The sequence below is a fragment of the Pleurodeles waltl genome, chromosome 6 (assembly GCF_031143425.1).
Source record: "Pleurodeles waltl isolate 20211129_DDA chromosome 6, aPleWal1.hap1.20221129, whole genome shotgun sequence".
Taxonomy (NCBI): Eukaryota; Metazoa; Chordata; class Amphibia; order Caudata; family Salamandridae; genus Pleurodeles; species Pleurodeles waltl.
This window is the reverse complement of record NC_090445.1, coordinates 1,699,615,507-1,699,631,700: the sequence shown is the minus strand read 5'-3', so window position 1 is coordinate 1,699,631,700 and position 16,194 is coordinate 1,699,615,507. Positions and strand designations below refer to the sequence as shown.

The following is a 16,194-nucleotide window of genomic DNA, read 5'->3' as shown; positions in this document are numbered from 1 at the left end:
AGTCTTAACCTTGTCTAGGAATGATTGTACCAAACCAATGATCTTATTATTTTCAAATAGGTTTTGCACAGGAGAGTCACTACACTCAGGATAGTGACGAGATAGGGCATCTGCCAAAATATTTTGGGAACCAGGGATATACGTGATGTAAAAATCATATTGACTAAAAAAAAAAAAGCCCATCGAGTCTGCCGACTATTTTGGCACTGAAAGTTTCTCAAACACTGTAAATTCCGATGATCTGTCCGTGCCTCAAAAGGTTCTTTCGATCCCTTAAAGTGTCTCCATTCAGTGCAAGCTGTCTTCAAGGCGGTTAGTTCTCGTTCTAACACCGAATAGTTACGTTCGAAGTCGGATAGTATGTGTGAAAGATAGAATACGGGGTGCTCTAGCCCATCATCATCTTGTTTTTGTAGCAAAGCAGCCCCGATTGCTCTTTCTGAGGCGTCCGTGACGACAATGAACTGTTTGGTGGTGTCTGGATGCCGTAGAATGGGATCTTGAATGAAGGCCTTTTTTAACTCTTGAAAGGCGGATTCGGCGTCTTAGGTCCAACAAAAACCCTTCCTTAAATTTTCTTTCTTAAGGGTTTGTGTAATATAACTGGTTCTCTGGGCAAAGTTGGCTGTAAACTGACAATAAAAATTGGCCAATCCTAAAAAACACCGAGTTTCCTTGATGGAGGAGGGGGATGGCCAATCCAGAATGGCTTGGATCTTGTCTGAATCCATGGCAACACCTACTTGGTTGATGCAATACCCCAAGTATTTTGCTTCAGTTTGGTCAAATTCGCATTTTTCTGGCTTGCAGAATAGATTATGTTGTCTAAGCCTTTCTAATACTTGGAGTACATGTTTAGTGTGTTGTTCTGGGTGAACCGAGAATATTAGAATGTCATCCATATAGACGACCACTGTCTGGTGTAGAAGATCAGAAAAAATAGCGTCCATAAATCTCTGAAAGATGGAGGGAGCATTGGTTAGTCCAAAAGGCATCACCCGATATTTATAATGGCCGAAAGGTGTTCTGAAGGCGGTCTTCCATTCATCACCTTCTTTTATCCTTAAAAGATGGAATGCTCCCCTAAGATCTAACTTGGTGAATTTCTTAGCCCCTCTGACGGCTTCTAAGATGTCCTTAATAAGAGGCAGAGGGTAGCGATCCTTAGTAGTGATTTTATTAAATCCTCGAAAGTCTATGCAAGGACGTAAGTCTTTCGTCTTCTTTGGTACGAAAAAGAGGGGAGCCCCTGGAGGTGCAGAGGAAGGGGAAATCAGACCACTTTGTACATTTTCCTCTAGATATTCCTTGAGGATCTTTTTCTCAGGCTCGGTTAGAGAATACATTTGCCCAAAAGGAACCACGGCATCTGATTCCAGAGGAATGGCGCAATCGTATTCCCTATGGGGTAGCAGTACTGGCCTTTCTGGTTTCTGGAATACATTGGCATATTCTAGATAATGTCTGGGTACTCCTTGTAGAACGTTGATGGAACATCCCACTTTAGGTGGTGTTAATAAGAGACTCTTCGGGGACCAATAGGTTCCTGCTAAATAACAATGCTGTTGGCAAAAGTGAGAGGAAAGAGAAATGGTTCTAGTTTCCCAATTAATGTAGGGATTAGGCCGGGTTTGCCATGGAATCCCCAGAATCATTACGTGATGCGGTGAGGATATCAAGTCGAAGGAAATATTTTCTTGATGTTTCCTGAAATGCAGACCTAATGTAGGATTGGTATGCCGGACTGGTCCCGAGGCTAGGAGGGAACCATCCACCGTGTGGACTTGCTCTGGCACTTCCTTGGGTATCTGAGGAATCTGTCTTTCCATGGCCCAGTTTTCGTCTAGATAGATACCACTGGCTCCACAATCCAACAAGGCCAGTGCTCTTTCTTCACGGCTATCTGTTAATTGTAATGTGACGGGTAAGAGGAAAAGAGCAGTTATTTCTTCCCTGGAGGAACAGATGGAAGGTATCTCTGAATATCCCGTCCTCACCCTTCTCACAGAGGACGGGAGCTGGCGTTTCCCAAGGGCTTGGCTGGAAGGATGGGGCTGGACCGATGGGACAGGTACGAAGTTAGATGACCAGCAGCACCACAGTAAAGGCAAAGTCCTTTTTGTCGCCTGTTTTCACGCTCACTAGTTGATAATGGCCCTCGTGCCATATCAATTTGCATAGGCTCCTCATCAGTAGGTCCTTTAGGTTCAAAACGAGTCTCCTCGGAACGATGAGGAATGGCGCGGGAGGTCATTGAGTGTGATGGTATACGACTCTTTTTCTTCTCCACCCTTCGCTCATTTAGACGATATTCTATCGCAAGGGTCAAATCCATTAAACCCTTGAGATATTCTCCACTCTGGCGGAGTGCACTAGTTCATCTTTGATGTCATCCCTAAGACCCCTGCGAAACAGGGTCACCAAAGTACGCTCCACCCAAGAAGTCTCAACTGCCAAATGTCTAAATCGTGTGATGTATTGTAGAACATCCTGACTTCCTTGTTGAATATCGCATAGAGCTTCTTCTGCCGAAGATTCATGTCCAGGACGTTCAAACATTTGCTTAAAGGCAGCGACAAAGGCTGAATAGTTAGACAGGCTGGGATCATTGCCTGTCACCAAGGGGGTGCCCAGGCTAAGGCCGGGCCAGATAGAGCGCTGATCAAATATCCAACCTTAGTCTTGTCTTGCATGAACTGTGAAGGACGGAATGCGAAATAGACTGTCAAGGCATCTAGGAACTCTCGCAATTTATTAGGATCCCCAGAGAAGCGAGGTGTGGTTTCAGAGATAGTAGGGACATCAGTCGCTCTAGAGGCTAGGGCTTGTCGGAAAGCCGTATTTTCGGTTCGTAGCTGTTGGAGTTCTTGGGCCTGTTGTTGGATAGTCAGGAGCAAGGTTTGACTTGTTGGTTCCGTACTCATCACGGGATTCTCCATGGTTCCGGTCAGCGACTGAAGTTTTGGGCTTTGCAATCCGTCACGATTCACCCTGGGCTTACCGTCTGTACTGGAGAGGGATGGTGAGTGGCCCCGGTTATTGCAAGTCCTGCTCTGACTGAGGTAGGGGCGACCCCTTCCGGTAGCCACAGTGCTGCTGACAATAGTACACCACCACAGTCCGTGCCCTCCAGAAGGTGTCCCAGAGGAAAAACCCCAAGGGGAAAAAACCTCCAACAGGAACTCCCTGGAACAGAAGGAGGACACAAGGATTTAGAACTCAGGATCCTGGAAATCTGGAAGGCTGAAGACAGAACAAGAATGACTGGCGTCCAAGCGAAGACCAGCCGGAGCGTGACCACCACAGCAGAAGTGTTGCAATGCAATGAGAAGAAGAAATGATTCCCCTTATATACCCCTAGACAGGAAGTGATAAACAGGAAGAAGTAACATCACCATCTTGGATTGGGAAGGAGCTATAGCAAGAGATAGGAAATATACCCTTGTACAAAGGGAACAGATGCATGCAGGGAAGAAGGGAAGTGCACGACATGCTGGGAAGGAGAAGGCATGGCTCAAAAACCATGCAGGAGGAAGGCCCTGAAGGCGTGTCGGTAAGTGATGCTGGAGGGGTGCAGATACCCCACAACAATATCCGTGTCGCGTGCCGTGCGCGGTGAGGACCGAGACCCAATTCTGGGCCTCCGGCCTCGCCGCATCCAAACAGCGCGCGGCCGGAGAAAAGGGCTGCCGCGGGCCCCGTGACCTCTGACACTGGCCGCGGCTTCCCCCGTGGCCCGGCCGGGAGACGCCGCGCCATAGCATTTGTAGGACAAGTCGGATGAACATGTTGGTGCTGAAAGCAGTTTGTCCGGCATTAAAAATCTTTTCTGCAGTGGTCCAATCCAAGATGGTGAAGGTCCACACGGACACGACCACAGCACTTCTGTCTGCTAGCTGGTGATGGGCCTGTGCTGATGGCCATCTGCTATCCGTCAGCCACTTAACATGGAAACTGAATCTAGACCTGAACTTGCTAAGCAGAGTGCACTTGGCCTGCCTCATCCAGCCACCCGTTGGTACTATAGGTGTCTTCCAAAGTCTGGATGTTCCTTTTTCTCCAACTAGTGCATCCTGTGTGTGTGATTTGAAGGGGCCTAAGGACCAAGTGTTTGCCACAGTAAGTAACCTTTCCTTTTCACCTAGTTTAGGATGTCAATCCTGCTTTCATCTCCCTGCTGGTTTACTAACACTCCAGAAATTCTCAGACACTTCCCTGGTTTGTGACGTAGATTTAGTATATTAAACTTCTTCAATTTTTTTGTATGTATGTTGCGAAGGTAGTTAGAATTTGGGCCTTCCCGGAATCACTACAAGAAACCCAGGCAGTCATTTCCTATCGAGTAGGGTGAGGGCATACAGGCGTCCCTGTTCTCAGTGCGCACGCGCAAGCGCTTGCCCAGTATGTGGATGGATGATGGTTGTCTCAGGATGCGTGTCTAGCTGCGCTTGCCCAGTATGTGGATTGATGATGGCTGTCTCAGGATGCGTGTCCGGCTGCGCTTGCCCAGTATGTGGATGGATGATGGCTGTCTCAGGATGCGTGTCCGGCTGCGCTTGCCCAGTATGTGGATGGATGATGGTTGTCTCAGGATGCGTGTCCTGCTGCGCTTGCCCAGTATGTGGATGGATGATGGTTGTCTCAGGATGCGTGTCCGGCTGCGCTTGCTCAGTATGTGGATGGATGATGGTTGTCTCAGGATGCGTGTCCGGCTGCGCTTGCTCAGTATGTGGATGGATGATGGCTGTCTCAGGACGCGTGTCCGGCTGCGCTTGCTCAGTATGTGGATGGATGATGGTTGTCTCAGGATGCGTGTCCAGCTGCGCTTGCTCAGTATGTGGATGGATGATGGCTGTCTCAGGACGCGTGTCCGGCTGCGCTTGCTCAGTATGTGGATGGATGATGGCTGTCTCGGGATGCGGGTCCAGCTGCGCTTTCCCAGTATGTGGATGGATGATGGCTGTCTCAGGATGCGTGTCCGGCTGCGCTTGCTCAGTATGTGGATGGATGATGGTTGTCTCAGGATGCGTGTCCGGCTGCGCTTGCCCAGTATGTGGATGGATGATGGCTGTCTCAGGATGCGTGTCCGGCTGCGCTTGCCCAGTATGTGAATGGATGATGGCTGTCTCAGGATGCGTGTCCGGCTGCGCTTGCTCAGTATGTGGATGGATGATGGCTGTCTCAGGATGCGTGTCCGGCTGCGCTTGCCCAGTATGTGGATGGATGATGGCTGTCTCAGGATGCGTGTCCCGCTGCGCTTGCTCAGTATGTGGATGGATGATGGCTGTCTCAGGATGCGTGTCCGGCTGCGCTTGCTCAGTATGTGGATGGATGATGGTTGTCTCAGGATGCGTGTCCGGCTGCGCTTGCTCAGTATGTGGGTGGATGATGGTTGTCTCAGGATGCGTGTCCAGCTGCGCTTCCTCAGTATGTGGATGGATGATGGTTGTCTCAGGATGCGTGTGCGGCTGCGCTTGCCCAGTATGTGGATGGATGATGGTTGTCTCAGGATGCGTGTCCTGCTGCGCTTCCTCAGTATGTGGATGGATGATGGTTGTCTCAGGATGCGTGTGCGGCTGCGCTTGCTCAGTATGTGGATGGATGATGGTTGTCTCAGGATGCGTGTGTGGCTGCGCTTGCCCAGTATGTGGATGGATGATGGTTGTCTCGGGATGCGTGTCCGGCTGCGCTTGCCCAGTATGTGAACGGATGATGGTTGTCTCAGGATGCGTGTCCGGCTGCGCTTGCCCAGTATGTGGATGGATGATGGCTGTCTCAGGATGCGTGTCCGGCTGCGCTTTCCCAGTATGTGGATGGATGATGGCTGTCTCAGGATGCGTGTCCGGCTGCGCTTGCTCAGTATGTGGATGGATGATGGCTGTCTCAGGATGCGTGTCCGGCTGCGCTTGCCCAGTATGTGGATGGATGATGGCTGTCTCAGGATGCGTGTCCCGCTGCGCTTGCTCAGTATGTGGATGGATGATGGCTGTCTCAGGATGCGGGTCCGGCTGCGCTTGCTCAGTATGTGGATGGATGATGGTTGTCTCAGGATGCGTGTCCGGCTGCGCTTGCTCAGTATGTGGGTGGATGATGGTTGTCTCAGGATGCGTGTCCGGCTGCGCTTGCTCAGTATGTGGATGGATGATGGTTGTCTCAGGATGCGTGTCCAGCTGCGCTTCCTCAGTATGTGGATGGATGATGGTTGTCTCAGGATGCGTGTGCAGCTGCGCTTGCCCAGTATGTGGATGGATGATGGTTGTCTCAGGATGCGTGTCCTGCTGCGCTTCCTCAGTATGTGGATGGATGATGGTTGTCTCAGGATGCGTGTGCGGCTGCGCTTGCTCAGTATGTGGATGGATGATGGTTGTCTCAGGATGCGTGTGCGGCTGCGCTTGCCCAGTATGTGGATGGATGATGGTTGTCTCGGGATGCGTGTCCGGCTGCGCTTGCCCAGTATGTGAATGGATGATGGTTGTCTCGGGATGCGTGTCCAGCTGCGCTTGCCCAGTATGTGGATGGATGATGGCTGTCTCAGGATGCGTGTCCGGCTGCGCTTGCTCAGTATGTGGATGGATGATTGTCTCAGGATGCGTGTCCGGCTGCGCTTGCCCAGTATGTGGATGGATGATGGCTGTCTCAGGATGCGGGTCCTGCTGCGCTTCCTCAGTATATGGATGGATGATGGTTGTCTCAGGATGCGTGTCCGGCTGCGCTTGCTCAGTATGTGGGTGGATGATGGTTGTCTCAGGATGCGTGTCCGGCTGCGCTTCCTCAGTATGTGGATGGATGATGGCTGTCTCAGGATGCGTGTCCCGCTGCGCTTGCTCAGTATGTGGATGGATGATGGCTGTCTCAGGCTGCGGGTCCGGCTGCGCTTGCTCAGTATGTGAATGGATGATGGTTGTCTCAGGATGCGTGTCCGGCTGCGCTTGCTCAGTATGTGGATGGATGATGGTTGTCTCAGGATGCGTGTCCAGCTGTTCTTGCCAGTATGTGGATGGATGATGGCTGTCTCAGGATGCGTGTCCGGCTGCGCTTGCTCAGTATGTGGATGGATGATTGTCTCAGGATGCGTGTCCGGCTGCGCTTGCCCAGTATGTGAATGGATGATGGCTGTCTCGGGATGCGTGTTCGGCTGCGCTTGCCCAGTATGTGGATGGATGATGGCTGTCTCAGGATGCGTGTTCAGCTGCGCTTCCTCAGTATGTGGATGGATGATGGTTGTCTCAGGATGCGTGTCCGGCTGCGCTTGCTCAGTATGTGGGTGGATGATGGTTGTCTCAGGATGCGTGTCCGGCTGCGCTTGCTCAGTATGTGGATGGATGATGGCTGTCTCAGGATGCGTGTCCGGCTGCGCATGCTCAGTATGTGGATGGATGATGGTTGTCTCAGGATGCATGCGCGGCTGCGCTTGCTCAGTATGTGGATGGATGATGGTTGTCTCAGGATGCGTGTCCGGCTGCGCTTGCTCAGTATGTGGATGGATGATGGTTGTCTCAGGATGCGTGTCCGGCTGCGCTTGCTCAGTATGTGGGTGGATGATGGTTGTCTCAGGATGCGTGTCCAGCTGCGCTTGCTCAGTATGTGGATGGGTGATGGCTGTCTCAGGATGCGTGTCCAGCTGCGCTTGCTCAGTATGTGGATGGATGATGGCTGTCTCAGGATGCGTGTCCAGCTGTTCTTGCCAGTATGCGGATGGATGATGGTTGTCTCTGGATGCGGGTCCAGCTGCGCTTGCTCAGTATGTGGATGGATGATGGCTGTCTTGGGATGCGGGTCCAGCTGCGCTTGCCCAGTATGCGGATGGATGATGGCTGTCTCAGGATGCGTGTCCGGCTGCGCTTGCTCAGTATGTGGATGGATGATTGTCTCAGGATGCGTGTCCGGCTGCGCTTGCCCAGTATGTGGATGGATGATGGCTGTCTCAGGATGCGTGTCCAGCTGCGCTTGCTCAGTATGTGGATGGATGATGGCTGTCTCAGGATGCGTGTCCGGCTGCGCTTCCTCAGTATGTGGATGGATGATGGTTGTCTCAGGATGCGTGTCCAGCTGCGCTTGCCCAGTATGTGGATGGATGATGGCTGTCTCAGGATGCGTGTCCGGCTGCGCTTGCCCAGTATGTCGATGGATGATGGCTGTCTCAGGATGCGTGTCCGGCTGCGCTTGCCCAGTATGTGGATGGATGATGGCTGTCTCAGGATGCGTGTGTGGCTGCGTTTGCCCAGTATGTGGATGGATGATGGCTGTCTCAGGATGCGTGTCCTGCTCTTCTTGCCCAGTATGTGGATGGATGATGGCTGTATCAGGATGCGTGTCCAGCTGTTCTTGCCCAGTATGTGGATGGATGATGGTTGTCTCAGGATGCGTGTCCAGCTGCGCTTCCTCAGTATGTGGATGGATGATGGCTGTCTCAGGATGCGTGTCCGGCTGCGCTTGCCCAGTATGTGGATGGATGATGGCTGTCTCAGGATGCGTGTCCGGCTGCGCTTGCTCAGTATGTGGATGGATGATTGTCTCAGGATGCGTGTCCGGCTGCGCTTGCCCAGTATGTGGATGGATGATGGCTGTCTCAGGATGCGTGTCCGGCTGCGCTTGCCCAGTATGTGGATGGATGATGGCTGTCTCAGGATGCGTGTCCGGCTGCGCTTGCTCAGTATGTGGATGGATGATGGCTGTCTCGGGATGCGTGTCCGGCTGCGCTTGCTCAGTATGTGGATGGATGATGGCTGTCCCGGGATGCGTGTCCGGCTGCGCTTGCCCAGTATGTAGATGGATGATGGCTGTCTCGGGATGCGTGTCCGGCTGCGCTTGCTCAGTATGTGGATGGATGATGGCTGTCTCGGGATGCGTGTCCGGCTGCGCTTGCCCAGTATGTGGATGGATGATGGCTGTCTCGGGATGCGTGTCCGGCTGCGCTTGCTCAGTATGTGGATGGATGATGGCTGTCTCGGGATGCGTGTCCGGCTGCGCTTGCCCAGTATGTGGATGGATGATGGTTGTCTCTGGATGCGTGTCCGGCTGCGCTTGCCCAGTATGTGGATGGATGATGGCTGTCTCGGGATGCGTGTCCGGCTGCGCTTGCCCAGTATGTGGATGGATGATGGTTGTCTCGGGATGCGTGTCCGGCTGCGCTTGCCCAGTATGTGGATGGATGATGGTTGTCTCGGGATGCGTGTCCGGCTGCGCTTGCCCAGTATGTGGATGGATGATGGTTGTCTCAGGATGCGTGTCCGGCTGCGCTTCCTCAGTATGTGGATGGATGATGGCTGTCTCAGGATGCGTGTCCGGCTGCGCTTCCTCAGTATGTGGATGGATGATGGCTGTCTCAGGATGCGTGTCCAGCTGCGCTTGCCCAGTATGTGGATGGATGATGGTTGTCTCAGGATGCGGGTCCAGCTGTGCTTGCTCAGTATGTGGATGGATGATGGTTGTCTCGGGATGCGTGTCCAGCTGCGCTTGCTCAGTATGTGGATGGAGGATGGCTGTCTCAGGATGCTGGTCCAGCTGCGCTTGCCCAGTATGTGGATGGATGATGGCTGTCTCAGGATGCGTGTCCAGCTGCGCTTGCCCAGTATGTGGATGGATGATGGCTGTCTCAGGGTGCGTGTCCAGCTCTTCTTGCCCAGTATGTGGATGGATGATGGCTGTCTCAGGATGTGTGTCCGGCTGCGCTTGCTCAGTATGTGGATGGATGATGGCTGTCTCAGGATGCGTGTCCAGCTGCGCTTGCTCAGTATGTGGATGGATGATGGCTGTCTCAGGATGCGTGTCCAGCTGCGCTTGCTCAGTATGTGGATGGATGATGGCTGTCTCAGGATGCGTGTCCAGCTGCGCTTGCTCAGTATGTGGATGGATGAGGGCTGTCTCAGGATGCGTGTCCAGCTGCGCTTGCCCAGTATGTGGATGGATGATGGCTGTCTCAGGATGCGTGTCCAGCTGCGCTTGCCCAGTATGTGGATGGATGATGGCTGTCTCAGGGTGCGTGTCCAGCTCTTCTTGCCCAGTATGTGGATGGATGATGGTTGTCGCAGGATGCGTGTCCGGCTGCGCTTGCCCAGTATGTGGATGGATGATGGCTGTCTCAGGATGCGTGTCCGGCTGCGCTTGCCCAGTATGTGGATGGATGATGGTTGTCTCAGGATGCGGGTCCAGCTGTGCTTCCTCAGTATGTGGATGGATGATGGCTGTCTCAGGATGCGTGTCCAGCTGCGCTTGCTCAGTATGTGGATGGATGATGGCTGTCTCAGGATGCGTGTCCGGCTGCGCTTCCTCAGTATGTGGATGGATGATGGCTGTCTCAGGATGCGTGTCCGGCTGCGCTTCCTCAGTATGTGGATGGATGATGGCTGTCTCAGGATGCGTGTCCCGCTGCGCCTGCCCAGTATGTGGATGGATGATGGTTGTCTCAGGATGCGTGTCCGGCTGTTCTTGCTCCGTTTCTCACTTGTCTCCTTGCTTCTCCACAGAGGAGACGCCATCGCCTACTCGAAGCTCAAGCAGCAGAAACAAGCGGACGAGGAGCGGATGACCGGAACCCTCGAGGGCTAAGGCCGCCCATCGCCCAAGCTGCTTAAATGCAGTGACCCCTCTCCAAGGACCGCAGTCCCACCGCATTGAGTCTTTTATCAATACTTATTGTACTGGATGTAATTACGTTAAATAGTGTTCCGTTCTTTTATTCTACGTTTCCAACCTGCTGAGCTGTGGTTCACGGTGGGGGCAGTGACCCTGCGGGCGAGGTGTGGTTCGTGAGAAGCTGGGAGACCCCCGAAGACAGAGCATGCATGCCTGAGGAGCGAGGTTTGGAAGCAGTGGGGTGCCGAGTACCTCGGGGTGGAGGGAGGCCCTCGGCTCGACCAGCTTCCTGCCACCCCCGGGCGCACCCGCCCTGTGTTTCTTCTTCCCTTTGAAGTGCTAGCAGGTCGGTGGCCCTGGCACATGCCCGCAGAGACTGGGCCTGATGGCGAGGAGCGGGCGCGACGAATGTGAACCCATCAATACCCCCCCTTCGATATCTGAGATGGAACCTCGGAGCTGGTGACGCGGTGTGGATTGTGTAACCTCAGTGGATTGTGTGGCCTCGGAGCTGGTGACGCGCTGTGGATTGTGCGACCTCGGTGGATTGTGTAACCTCTGACCTCGGTGGATTGTGTGACCTCGGAGCTGGTGGCGCGTTGTGGGTTCTGTGGCAGCAGGTACCTGCACTGTTCTATCCCATGGCTGGATGCCGCCTGCACAGATCCGCTGAGACCTGCACATCCAACCCCGAGGCTGTGAACTAAAACCCGTGTGTGTGAATTTAAGACAATGCAATAACCAGCGACTGAGCCTGAAAAGCACAAATTCAACGAAGTACAACTGTTACCAGGGACGCTTCTTCTGGCGATGTGACGCCTGCTTCTCATTTCTGTTTTTATTTTTTAATTCTACACTACATCTTTTAAAAATTATTCTCTTGCAGTTTTTGTTTTAATCGGTGCGTCCAAGTAACTTTTTTAAAGAGCGGCAGCTAGAGAGAGCTTAAGGGAAACTGAAAACATGTCTCTGTGGAGTGGGGTTCACCTCGAAGAAGGGGTTTGTAATCTTGGGTTGCTTTTGTGCAACCTAAAGAGCCTGACACATTATCGATGGCTCATAAAGAATGAACCATTGTGGGTCTCCAGTTTTCAGTGTACTACTCAAAAGTGATGGAGAATTTTTTTGGGCCCCGATGTAGGTAGTATGATCCTAAATGCCATTTGTGGCTCGTCTTTTTTGTGGTGCTGGTGAGTTTGCAGTTCTATTTTTGCTCTTATTTCAGTTTTGTTTCCTTTTAAACTATTTTTGTTTCTTGACTTTTGGTTTCCCCTCCTGCCGGCCCCAGTTTTCTGTCATAGGAATCCCAATTTAGGTTGTCCCTTTTTTTCATTGATAAGCCCTGTTTATCCTATGCGGAATGACTGGAATGGGACAGAACAAACCCACCTGACGAAGCACACCCAGGTGTTGCAGTTTGCAGTAGATCATGTTCTCAGGATACCAGAGTGCCTGGCCGTGATAGGTCCACCAGTGCATGCTGACGTACAAGGCCTGGTCACCCTGGTCTGTTCTCCTGCAGACTAGTGTGTACTATGAAGGTTTGCTCATGCTAAGGACTATTTTGCGACAGCTCCCTTTGGTCCGTGCTAGTGCTGCGGAGTTGAGTTTGTTTGCGGTTCTGTTTGAAAGAGCTCCAGGCGTCTACCATGTTGGTACAGCGTTGTTTGCTCAAGTCTTTTCTCAGTGATTAGGTGCTTGGTGGATGCTCTTACAAATGTTTTTTCCCCCATTGTCCTGAAATAGGTAAAGATGAAATTGTAGCAGTCATCCTTTGGAAGAAACGTTTTCATAGGTAGTGAGTGACCTGTGGTAGTGGGAAAAATGTGTACCCTATTATCTGTTGTAGGCCGAGGCTTTGAATGAAGCCATCCAACTGTGCCCTTCATAGACATGGAATGCATCTTATATCGAAGCAGATAGCCTGGGTTGTGTACTTCAGAATTTTTTTGGTTGGTGCTGATTTCAATATTTTATGGGCCTCGATACCTGTTATCTCAAAGGAACTCTTGTTAATGTAAAAAACACGCATCTAAGCTTTGTTTAGGGCAGAGGTCTTCAAACTGTGGGCCTCAAGTGGTGGATATTTCTGCAGTATGAAGTGGTTATGGATTCCCATATGCTGTATAGTGCTGCCATCTAGTGGTTGCTTTGGGTATTATAATAACGTTCTGTGTTTGTCAGGGAAAGGTGAAAGTTTTCTTAGGCAGTCGTGACCTTGATGAATTTCCGGCCTTATGTGTTGGATTTATTAAGCAACATTCCTGTAATTATGCCTGTTGGTGAAGTACTGTTCAGATGAAAATCGTATCGCAGGAACACTGGAACAATGCGACCGACCACAAAGTATGCTCCTATTTGTGGTAATTGTGTCTTATGAACTTTTTTTTCTTTAAATGCGCCCTCGCATCTCAAATGGTCATGAGGACACATTTCACTCTAAAATATAGCTCTAAATGCCAGATTTCCATTTCACATAATATTTCCAAAATTTGGCATAATGAATCAAAAGGAAGTATGCAAATGTTTGCACACCCTAGTTTTAACTTTACCACTTAGTAACCTTTAACTGGTTTGGAAGTATTGGTCAAAAAAGCTGTTTTTAACTTCATTTCGCCCACCTGCTTGTAGTTTTAAATTTATGTAAGGATCTAGATTAAAAAAAATAAAAACCTTGCTTTGTTTTTAGCTGGTTATTAACGCTGTTCTTTCAATTGTGGCCCGTCCTGAAACATAGCTGTCAGGCGCCCATTAGTAAGTACATGATATTTTGAGGTGTTTCACTAGCACTTACCTGTATTGCGTAAGATTGGTTGTTTGATTATTTGGTTTGAGTTTACAATACACCAGCAAAGCCCTATTGGACTGAAGAAAACCTCTTTTGGGCACTAAATTACCCATTACCTGTCCCATCCCCCATTGTGTGGTGAAATTGAATTTATATTTTGAAACTAAAATTGAAAAATGAATCTAGGAATAGAGTCCACTCCGCTCGTGGCTTGCTTTGTTTTCAGGTTGCTCTGTGTGGATTTTTTTTTTTCCTTTCTCTTTTGCTGTGGAATTCTGTAAACTAATAACATTAATAATGTCGCTTTTTTAAAGTGTGCTTGTTTACAATGGACTAAAAGGGAATATTATGGCGGTTATAATTAAGAGCTGCGCTTTACCTGAACGAATGTCTTAAAAGATCAGGCAGCATTTTGTACATGTAGAAAAGTTGTTCGCAAGTCTACCTCTTCCAAAAAAGCATTGAGTACTTACTTTCTGATGTGACATCATGCAGATATTGACTCCTGAAGGTAAATCACTACAATTTATCATTGTAGTAGTCAATTTTTTATGTACAGCAGGATCCACGGTGTTGGTAGGAATGGCTTTTATTTTTAGCTCCAATTTTTGTGGAACTTTTACTATTCCTGAAGAGGGGAGAAAGTTCTGCTATTTGTGTGAATTTTGCTGGTGAATTGAGGTGGGAACGTAGGAGGTAATCCCGCAAATATGTGTTGGCTTAATTGTGCTCTGTGGAATCTTGTTGTACCAGTCTTTTGTTGAATTTTATCTTCCATGTAGACCCCACCCCCTTTTTTTTTATTTTGGTTTAAACTCATTTGAATATCACTAAACACTGAAATGGCCTTGCATGGGCTTCACGCAATGAAACACTGGCACATTAGGATTACTGGTTCAGACAAACAAACTACATCTTAACGCTCTTTTTTTCAATAGTTTTGATCTAATCGGATTGTTTTCAATTGAACATGTTCAGAATTACTGTTTTACTTTCAGAATGTTTAGTGTGCGCAATTAAGTAGCTCGTCAGTTCCTGTATGAGTAATTTGTTGCTTTTTTTGTTTTTATCAACATGGCTTGTCCCTCCTACTTGGGTGATATTTCACGGCCACTCAAACAGATTGTTTAGATACATTCTGTATGTTGAATGTAAGCGCTTCGTACAACTTTCTCTTTAAATAAGCTAACCATTTTGTTCCCTACTAAACTGAAAGGAAAATCATACTTTCACTGATGCGAACTCTGATTCTTTTTCTGTGTATTGTGTTTTAACTTTGGATTTGGGGCACCTGGCTTGCTGGGGTACTGTACGATTATTTTTAGTTTCTGCTGGCAGATCTTTGCACAGATCCATGGGTAAACTGCTTCTGTACCAGATGTAAAGTCCTTGGAGCACGTGTCCAGCAGGTGGTGCTTCTTGCTACAATTTGATTGTATTGCATGTTACAGATTGTGTTTGAAATAACCAAATATTTAATTTCCGTTCATTTAATGACTTTTCTGCTATTTATGAGTAAGATATTTATTCTGGTTTTTAAACTGCCACACATTTCTAATTGCACATACTTTGTTATTCAGTGTTTTCTGCAATAAAGCTGATGTTAATAGGGCTTAAAATAACCTTTTTAAAATTAATAAATGCCATTTTGACCCAGCCTTTTCATCTATGGTCCCTCCCATGTCCCCTTCCTTCACTGGAACCACTCACTTTCAAAGTTATGTCCTAGTACTTGCACAGTGACTGTGGTTCTCGCAGCATTTATTGCTTTTCAAATAATTTAATAAGACATGTAAGGCCAGAACAACAGTCTTACTTATTGATGATCACTGATTCAAAATGAATGTAATTCTTTTCAAGTGTTTCTTCACCCCCAGGTGTACTGGGTAAAATTATTAGAATCGCTGTTTCTCTCAAAATGTATTTAATTAAAGTCCATGTTTTTTAAAGGTTTTTCTGAAGAAGGGCTAAAATAGCTTTTTTAAAAGTTTTTCCTCTGAAAAGGAACCCAGTAAATAACATGAAATTATTTTCAAAGTACAAATGGTACCAGATTACTAAAAAAACAAAAACAAAAAAACAGTTTATTTCATAACCTTTGATAAATTGTTAAATGTTTGCTATAAGATGCAGAACGTTCTCTTATCTGCAGCCTTGACTGCCCTCCAGTTACTCACATTGTAACTTGGATTGATGCTCTGCATCTTCTGTTGCACACAATTTTCTCAAGATTGCACACACACCATCTTTTTATTAAAATACAACTGTTCCTAAAACCCATGCTTCTTTTCAGAAATTTGTTGCATGTTCTCATAATTGTAATGTCCGAGAAGTACTTTACCTTGTTGAACTGTGGTTAACCTTGTCTTCTACCATAGAGCTACTAGATTTACTTGTACGTTTTATATGATCTGTGAATAAAATATATGTAACCCTGTTTTGATGTAAAAGATCTCCAAAATGTGCATAATATCTGATAGAGACTTCTAGCCGCAGATTCCCTACCTCAGAATATTCCCCTGGCGTCAGTCTGGATCTGGAAATTTTCAATCAGTACCCCTGTTTGCTGGTATGTGGCATTGTTTAACTCCACATCGGTGGTGTCTATGCCGGAAGTGATGCGTGCGGTGCCTATATCAGCACTACCCCAGTACGATGATGTCAGTTCTTTTCTTTCTGCGTGAGTCAGCGCTGGTCACGTGAGAATCACCCTCAGTAATTTTTTTATTGACTTTCTCGACTTTTGTAGGTCTGTCCTTTTTTTTTTTTTTTTTTTTTTTTTTTTTTTGTTCGTCTCCTGGTGTGCTAGGGATGTCCCCTAAAAGGCAACT

At 48.8% G+C, this 16,194-nt stretch overlaps 1 protein-coding gene across 1 annotated transcript in view; it reads left to right on the top strand.

Annotated features, from left to right (window-relative positions):
• Positions 1-15,813, top strand: part of CACFD1 (calcium channel flower domain containing 1) — a 43,601-nt gene extending 27,788 nt beyond the window's left edge. The window contains exon 5 of the mRNA XM_069241791.1: positions 10,467-15,813. Coding sequence (XP_069097892.1) covers positions 10,467-10,548 — 82 coding nt within the window. The 3' untranslated portion in view covers positions 10,549-15,813. The remainder of the gene's footprint in view (positions 1-10,466) is intronic.
• The last annotated feature ends 381 nt before the right edge of the window (positions 15,814-16,194 follow it).